We start from the raw sequence: 9,147 nt of genomic DNA on the forward strand, positions 1-9,147 counted from the left end.
AGGCTTGAGGCTTTAGAACCATTTATCACAATTGTTCACCTACATCTGAATTTACCTCAGTTTTAAAGGAGGTGTCTGGCTTCATCTGAGGAGTTTTCTCTGTGGCTTCAGACTTGGGGCCTTCACTTGTAAATGTTGAAACTCCATCCACCAAATAATCCCTAAGCCGCTTTGAAGGTGATATGTTCTTTCCTAGGCCGTATACAGCTGTAGAAGTACGCTTCTTAGAGTTCTGAAACAACACATTAAACATCACAGTTTTTATCTTAATTCACTGTACATCAATGAACATCCATTTTATGCTGTTACACTTTAAAATGTTAATCTACATGAGAAGTAACATGAGAAAGATTACCATTGCTTTTGATAGGTAAAATGTCAATGTTCTTGTTGAAAAGTCTTGAATCTGTGTGTTGATATCTGACTCAAGATTGAAACTGATATTTTGTTTAAGCTTGGTTGCCATTACCAGTATTCTTTTGAAAATTCCAAATGTATTTCAAAAGAATTTACTGCCTCCCAGTCTGTCACGGAGTGTCCGCTGCCTGACTCCCAGTCTGTCCCGGAGTGTCCGCTGCCTGACTCCCAGTCTGTCCCGGAGTGTCCGCTGCCTGACTCCCAGTCTGTCCCGGAGGCCATTCTGCCTGACTCCCAGTCTGTCCCGGAGGCCATTCTGCCTGACACTCAGATGGAGTCGGTTCCTGTTCATCCAGCTTACCAAGAGCCCCTATGCGGTACTTCTGTTACAAATTCGACCACAGAAGAGCCTTCTGGAAGTGTCCTTTCTATTTTTGATCTTTTAAACAGCTTTGACTGTAGGACTATGCCCTTACTCCTTGCTCCTGTTCCAGGTTATGTTTTAGTCCCTGTGCCTGTTATGATGTCTTTGCCTGTACTGGTTCCTGTTGTTCGGGAAGTGTGTAAACATTACGTTTCTGTTCCTATGTGTTTGTCTATGCCTTGTGTGCTTACGTATTGGGTGCCGGTGCATATGTCTGTTGTTTTGTGTATATTGTTATCTGTTTTTGTGTGTTCATCTGGTGTTAGTTTTGTTCCCCATGGCCCCTCTTCGGAGTCTCCATTGGGTTCCGGTTTAGCTGAGTCTGTGCCTGCCAGTCCGGTGTCCGTTGCCCTGGATCCTGTCCAGTGCCCCAGGGATCTGCGACCCTCCCGTTCTCTTGGAACAAATTCTCAGTCGGTCGGGCCCGTGTCTGCGTCGGCTGGGCCTCGGTACTGTCTTCGAGTGGTCCTGCGCTGGGGTCTTCGTGTTCTGTTAGGGATCCTTCTGGTTCATTTTGCGAGTTTCCGAGAGACCATTTTGTTCTGAAAAAAATCTGTCTGATTACTGAAAACTACTACCAAGTTCAGAGAAAATTCTTCTTATGTAGGCTACACTATAGACATGATATGTGGTATAGTGAGTGTGTCTTTCTCTTTCAATGTTGGAAACATGGCCTCCACCTTGGAAGCAGTTTAAGTTGGTATGTGTGCACACATACTAAACACAAAGCTCCCTCTGTTGGGGAGAACTACAGGTTATTTCTTACCTTTCACTAGCTGTGCAGTGAACTTGGTGAACTTTCTTGACATGGAAAACTTTGAAATTCATAGTAAATATCTTTCCAAAACTGGTGCACTCTCACTATTGGCCAATGTTCTACTGTTTCCTGGTGTAAGTTGTTTTATGGTGAGAGTGAACTGGGTCAAATATTAGTTAATATTAGTTAAATATTAAATATTAGTTAATCCCAGTTGCAGCTATACCCTAAGAGTCCTTCCCTTGATTGCGTATACAGCTCAAACCACAACCCCAACGTAAAGAGTACTCCAAAATCGGTGATAAAGCTTGCTGCCTACTGCTAATTTAGTGTCACCGAATGCTAAACACTAACACTGCCCTCCAACAACCTGGCCACTAATCCTTCAGGACTAAAGTGCAAATGCAGGGCGTCCTCTCCCTTTCCCGTCTCCTTATCCTCCTTATTGTCCTTCTGAAATAATTTACTAAATTAACTGAAGTTTGAACAGCGGTCTGATTAAGAGGAACATTGAGGCACATTAAACACCTCATTGGCTGGGAGGGAAACCTGCCTCATGAACAACACTGTTTATTGGCTGGATGGGGCTGGGCATGTTGGCACCCTCCTCCTCCTCCTTCTTCTCTTCCACTCGCCTCTCTTCCTGCTCCGCCTCCTCACGCTCTTTTCTGTCCCTACAGGAAGAGTAAACCCTTCAAAATATATATTTCACCAGAACCAAAACAGTACTGTCTCTCTCACACACACGGTTTCCTGACCTCTCCTCCCGTATTTTCCTCACTCGTTCTGCTCGCTCCTTCCTGTCTTGCTCCTCCCAGGCCCGCTGCTTGGCCGTGTCCCTCTGCACGCGCTCGGCGATCGCCTCGTAGTCCTCGGCGATGTTGCTCAGGAGCCATTTCAGGCCTCTCCTGATGGACTTGTCCACCGTCCGGCCGTAGCCCAACACCGCCGAGCACGGCTCCTGGTGAGGTCAGCACAAGTTCAGCCTCGTCTCGTTGGCTTGTTTTCTCAAAGGTACAGCTGGATTGTACCCCCCCCAGGAAAACCTTGTAGGCTACCAAGTTTCTCCCCGCTGTGAAGATGCTCACTGAATAAATACTCACAAGCTGACAGCGACATTTTTGCTCATTGACCAGCTTTTCCAGTGATAGGCTCTCAATGATGTCGGCTTCAGGCAATGCTCCTTCCTGGTCCTGCTTATTGGCCAGTCTGGGGGGGGGGGGGGGGGGGTATAGAGTGAGCTCTGTGTGTACGCCAAGTGAAAGCTCTCACAAACACATGACTCAAGGTCTGCACTTCAGAGCACTGAAGTGTGTGCGTGTGCGTGTATGTGCCTAACACGGACAAAACACAAACAACACCGGACAACCAATACATCCTCATGGTGTCTGCCGTCTGCGATGTTGTGTCTCGTGATGTCTGTTACCACAATATCACGCTGGAGAATCATCTATGACAGGAGATGTCATGTGGATGATCTAAGGTGTGTGCTTCTCACAGTGACGTTGTAGGAACTATGGTGTTGAAGTGCAGGGGTGCTCTGAAGGCTGCGAGGAGGTCCGGGAAACAAGACGTGCGTGAGACGCGTGTGAGATGTAACGAGAGATGTGCCACTCACACTAGCACGGGCTTGCCGGCGATTCGAGGGTGTCGGAGGACCTCGGCCATGGTGGCTCTGGTCTCATGGATCCTCTGGATGTCGCTGGAGTCCACCACGAACACCACGCCGTGCGACTCTGAGTAGTAGTTCTCCCAGATGCCGCGGATGCGCTTCCCACCGCCGAGGTCGAAGATGGTCACCTGGAACTTGCCTCGTTTCAGGTCCACCTTGGAGAAGCCCACCGTGGGGGCCACATTGACTGGGTTCTCTGAGGGAGAGACATGCGTTACTGTGAGACTACGGTGCGCTTAGCGACCCGCAGTAGCTTTAACCTTGGAGCGAGCTGAACTTGTACCGACTCCGAGAGCGAGACTGGAGAGTTTCAGCCTTTACCCAGAGCTTTACTGCTCATCTCATTAGCGTCCGTGGTCGTGCAGATTAAAAGTACAATTCAGATATCAGCGATTTATGGACAGTTTATAATCAAAATACACTGACTTACCTTGCAGGCTTACGCCACCTTTTCAGCCAGCTACAGCAGCTCGCCATCTCACTAAACCTTTTAATCTAGCTTTCACTCTGAAAACCTAAATGGTCAAGTATCTAACTGAGGTTAGGTGAGTGACAGGCAGGGAACGACACCGTGTCTGTGTCCCGTTATGCTGCAGGCTGCTTATACCCTCCAAAACACGATCTTAACTAACAGTCTTAACTAACAGTCAAACTAAATACAATTTAAACACAGATATTAAAAAAAGAAAGGTAATTACAGATATTTACAGAATTACAGATTTGTTTTTTACATAAACAGTAAAACGAATCTAGAAATAAAGCAGTTGGTATTGAATGAATGAATGAATGAATGAATCTTCAACTTATATAGCGCCTTTCTATATACCCAAGGATATATTTATAGAAATAAAGCAGTTGGTTTTGATATAGATATAAAGCTGTTGGTTTTAAACTTGGTCGATTCACGATCGTTAAAGATAGCGCTAGCTAACTTTAGAATCAAAACAAGACGCTTTGGTTGCTGTTTACCCCGCGTTCTCTGGCTGCTATGGCTGCATGTGATTTCATACGTTCTGTCCCGCTGGCACGACCGTCCATATCGGCAGTAGCGCCCCTAGTGGACAGTGTGAGGATGTCAGGCCCAACACCTCACACGTCTCGGTAGCCGCTAAGCGATACAAGAGTCGTTTAGTAACTTTTATTCTGTGAAAAGAAACCAATTACATTGCATACTTGGTCGAGGTCCAGTTTTTGTAACCTTCCTACACTCTTCAGTGACAAGTTATGATCAGTGGGATTCATTTTGGAATAAACAAAAACATTTTATACTTTCATATATGCATTTTATAATTTTTTTTAGGACAAACATTTTGATATAAACCCTTGAACCCATCCCAATTATATAAACCATTTTAATTTTTTTTCAAACATTTACATAAGATAGAAAAAAATTATAAATAAGTAAATCACTGTTGCTCTTTGGAACAGTTCTGACATGTTTCTGTTGAGACAATATTTCTTCTCTTCATAATTCTGTTTAAAGAGAAGTCCTTTGGCAGGACACATAACATCAATGCTTTAGGAAGTTGTATGACTGAGACACACACACACACACACGCGCACACATAAGCACACTCTCACACTTGGTCCTACAAATACCTTGGTGTCCACCTACACTAGGTGTGTGGCACACAGCGGCAGCACACAAAACATGAAGGGGCAGGAAGGCAGGGACACACCCCCTGCAGTCCAGCACCTGAAACACAGAACACAAAACATACATTAGATCACCCTCAGGTGAGACGGATTGCGGGCTCCGCCCACCTGAGGGACAAACACCACAACAACGACAACTGCCGCTGTGGATGGATGCGACTGGCACACAGCGGCAGCACACAAAACATGAAGGGGCAGGAAGGCAGGGACAAGGCAGGGACACACCCCCTGCAGTCCAGGAGCTGAAACACAGAACACAAAACATACATTAGATCACCTTCAGGTGAGACGGATCGCGGGCTCCGCCCACCTCAGGGACAAACACCACAACAACAACAACTGCCACTGTGGACGGAGGCGACCGGTAGGGGGCCGGCGTACCGTGACAAATACAGAATATCTAATTGTAAAATATGAAGTTAATGATTATAGAAATGTAGAAGTAATAGTAAATATTATAGTAAGTGTAATATAATAATAATAATAATGATGTTAGTGTCTTGGCCTTTTCTTCTTAGGCTGTCGCGGCATGGGCTCTCCACTGATGTCCACTTTAACATGTGGCGCGAAGCTTTTTAGAGTAGGTGTGGAGAAGGTCTCAGAAACACGGAGCTGTCAATCAGGCTGCACTTCCTCTTGTTGACTGGGACAGTACAGCACCTCCCACAGGCGCTGCTTAATCCTGCGGCCCAGATCCAAGCTGTAGGGCCGAGGCTGTCCGGAGGGAGTCCTGAGCATGGGATCCACGACACGGTGGTAGATGTCTTGGTACCCCTGCACACTGTGGCCATGGATCATCAAGGGATCGTCTCTGCTCAGCTGGCCACAGATGGAGCTCATGGCTGTGTTGGATGAGTGAGCAGTGGTTGGGAGTGAACAGAGGTGTGGAAGAATAGCAGCGTTGTTCATATAGCACTCCTCCACAAACTCTGAGGGCTTTCCCAGACTCTCCAGCATCTCAGTCCCCCTCTTCCTCCTCTTTGCAGGCTAAATCAAGACAATAAAAAAGTTATTTTCATCGATCATTCACTACCTGCACAAAATGGAGGGCATATTTCTAACCTGCTACTACAGTTCAGGCTTGAGGCTTTAGAACCATTTATCACAATTGTTCACCTACATCTGAATTTACCTCAGTTTTAAAGGAGGTGTCTGGCTTCATCTGAGGAGTTTTCTCTGTGGCTTCAGACTTGGGACCTTCACTTGTAAATGTTGAAACTCCATCCACCAAATAATCCCTAAGCCGCTTTGAAGGTGATATGTTCTTTCCTAGGCCGTATACAGCTGTAGAAGTACGCTTCTTAGTGTTCTGAAACAACACATTAAACATCACAGTTTTTATCTTAATTCACTGTACATCAATGAACATCCATTTTATGCTGTTACACTTTAAAATGTTAATCTACATGAGAAGTAACATGAGAAAGATTACCATTGCTTTTGATAGGTAAAATGTCAATGTTCTTGTTGAAAAGTCTTGAATCTGTGTGTTGATATCTGACTCAAGATTGAAACTGATATTTTGTTTAAGCTTGGTTGCCATTACCAGTATTCTTTTGAAAATTCCAAATGTATTTCAAAAGAATTTACTGACTCCCAGTCTGTCCCGGAGTGTCCGCTGCCTGACTCCCAGTCTGTCCCGGAGTGTCCGCTGCCTGACTCCCAGTCTGTCCCGGAGGCCATTCTGCCTGACTCCCAGTCTGTCCCGGAGGCCATTCTGCCTGACACTCAGATGGAGTCGGTTCCTGTTCATCCAGCTTACCAAGAGCCCCTATGCGGTACTTCTGTTACAAATTCGACCACAGAAGAGCCTTCTGGAAGTGTCCTTTCTATTTTTGATCTTTTAAACAGCTTTGACTGTAGGACTATGCCCTTACTCCTTGCCCCTGTTCCAGGTTATGTTTTAGTCCCTGTGCCTGTTATGATGTCTTTGCCTGTACTGGTTCCTGTTGTTCGGGAAGTGTGTAAACATTACGTTTCTGTTCCTATGTGTTTGTCTATGCCTTGTGTGCTTACGTATTGGGTGCCGGTGCATATGTCTGTTGTTTTGTGTATATTGTTATCTGTTTTTGTGTGTTCATCTGGTGTTAGTTTTGTTCCCCATGGCCCCTCTTCGGAGTCTCCATTGGGTTCCGGTTTAGCTGAGTCTGTGCCTGCCAGTCCGGTGTCCGTTGCCCTGGATCCTGTCCAGTGCCCCAGGGATCTGCGACCCTCCCGTTCTCTTGGAACAAATTCTCAGTCGGTCGGGCCCGTGTCTGCGTCGGCTGGGCCTCGGTACTGTCTTCGAGTGGTCCTGCGCTGGGGTCTTTGTGTTCTGTTAGGGATCCTTCTGGTTCATTTTGCGAGTTATCAGACCGTGGGCCGGACTCATCGTCTGTTTCCTTTGCCCATTGTCGGTCCTCTTTTGTCCCCTCTAGGTCCGAGTTGTCCACGCCGGTTGTTATCCCGGTGTCTAGTTCGTCTTCCCTGGCTTCTTCTGGGTTTTTGTCTGATTCTATCGGTCCCCTTTGAGGGGATTTTTGCGTGCCCCAGTGTGGCACGCTTTAGGGGGGGGGTACTGTTACATGGTCATGTTCCGTCTCTTCTGTTTCTTGCGTTTCAATAGTCTTTGTGAAGTGTTAGCCCCGCCCTCTGTGTTAGTTTGGTTTCTAGAGTCACTCAGCTGTTTTGAGTTCTCGGCTGATTAGTATCCAGTTATATTCTCCGATGTCTAATCTCCTGGCGTGAGTCATCCTGTTCGTTACCCGTGCTTAGTCTCACCGTTTCTCCGTGGGTAGATTTCGTCTGTCTAGTCCGGTACTGTTGTTCTTCCATTTCTGGTCGTTGAGTCGTGCTCACCTGTCGTTCCGGCTTTCTTTATCTACGCTACCAAAGTTAAGTAGTCTCTCGCTTTGATCCTTGAGGTTCTGGGGTTGTTAGGTTTGCAGAGCCGTTTATTCTCTGCGAGGTTCTGTGTGCATGTGTTATGTACTGTCGGTGATCTAGTCGTCACGTAAAGAGTGTTACTGCCCAGGTTGCATACGTTATGTACTGTCGGTGATCTAGTCGTCACGTAAAGAGTGTTACTGCCCAGGTTGCATACGTTATGTACTGTCGGTGATCTAGTCGTCACGTAAAGAGTGTTACTGCCCATGTTACATGTGTTATGTACTGTCGGTGATCTAGTCGTCACGTAAAGAGTGTTACTGCCCAGTTTGCATACGTTATGTACTGTCGGTGATCTAGTCGTCACGTAAAGAGTGTTACTGCCCATGTTACATGTGTTATGTACTGTCGGTGATCCGGTCGTCATGTAAAGAGTGTTACTGCCTAGGTTGCATACGTTATGTACTGTCGGTGATCTAGTCGTCACGTAAAGAGTGTTACTGGCCATGTTACATGTATTATATACTGCCTGTCTATGAACGTAGATCTGTCTCAACACGACTGGCCTATGTAAGGCTTTGAGTTATACTGCATGTCTGTTAAAGTACTGCTTGTCTGTTAAAGTAAAGCTGTCTCGTGTTTAACATGCCTCGCCGTTCCCGTGCGTTAAGGGTTGGCACGATTCGCCTCCAAGAGGCTCAGAGTGTTTCTCTCAATAAATTGAGTTTTCTTCCGCATTTGCGTCCGTCTCCAAGTTGCGAAACGTTACACTGCTCTGTATATAGAATGGGAATCTACGTCACGACGCATTGCATGCTGGGTAGTGGCCGCCATGTTTTAGGACACGCATCCAAGAATAAATGGACCGTGCATGTGATATCACTCACTGCCACGAGATAAATACAGAAGAAAAAAAACTGGTATTTTGACAAAATAAAGGGAATTAACGTTTCCCTTCATTATTATTATAGTAGTAGTAGAAGTATTGATTGTACACATTTCTATATACTGTATATATGTATATACATATATACTATATGTGGGTCATTCTACAAAAACGTCCACTTTTGACAGGTGGACATTTTTCCTACATAAATTTATTTTTTTAGGATTTTAAATTATACTACATTATTACTGTACTGATTGGCTATAAGAACATACATAAGGTACACCTAAATGGCTTTTTGCCTTTTTTGTACATTTATTTGAAGATTTCATGTACCGTTACCCATCGTGACAGTAACACCGGTGACAACTGTCATAACAGTTTTTTTTACAAAATAGCTGCCACAGGGAATCAAACCACATGTTGACTGTCATGAACTACTCACTGAATTATGTATAAATTAATCAATTTTTATTATTCTATGTTCATTTTCCAAAGATTAAAGTAGGGCATACCAGTGACTTGCACTG

At 45.4% G+C, this 9,147-nt stretch overlaps 1 protein-coding gene across 1 annotated transcript; it reads right to left on the reverse strand.

The window, feature by feature from the left end:
* Positions 1-492: 492 nt before the first annotated feature.
* On the reverse strand, positions 493-3,550 carry LOC143481099 (ADP-ribosylation factor-like protein 13B). Its single transcript, XM_076979047.1, has 5 exons — positions 3,532-3,550; positions 3,157-3,445; positions 2,642-2,747; positions 2,297-2,499; positions 493-2,212 (listed from the first exon to the last, which is right to left on the reverse strand). The coding sequence occupies exons 1-5, from the start codon at positions 3,548-3,550 to the stop codon at positions 2,068-2,070; spliced, it is 762 nt and encodes a 253-aa protein (XP_076835162.1). The 3' UTR covers positions 493-2,067.
* Between the last annotated feature and the right edge of the window lie 5,597 nt (positions 3,551-9,147).

Source organism: Brachyhypopomus gauderio, chromosome 17 (genome assembly GCF_052324685.1).
Source record: "Brachyhypopomus gauderio isolate BG-103 chromosome 17, BGAUD_0.2, whole genome shotgun sequence".
Classification (NCBI taxonomy): domain Eukaryota; kingdom Metazoa; phylum Chordata; class Actinopteri; order Gymnotiformes; family Hypopomidae; genus Brachyhypopomus; species Brachyhypopomus gauderio.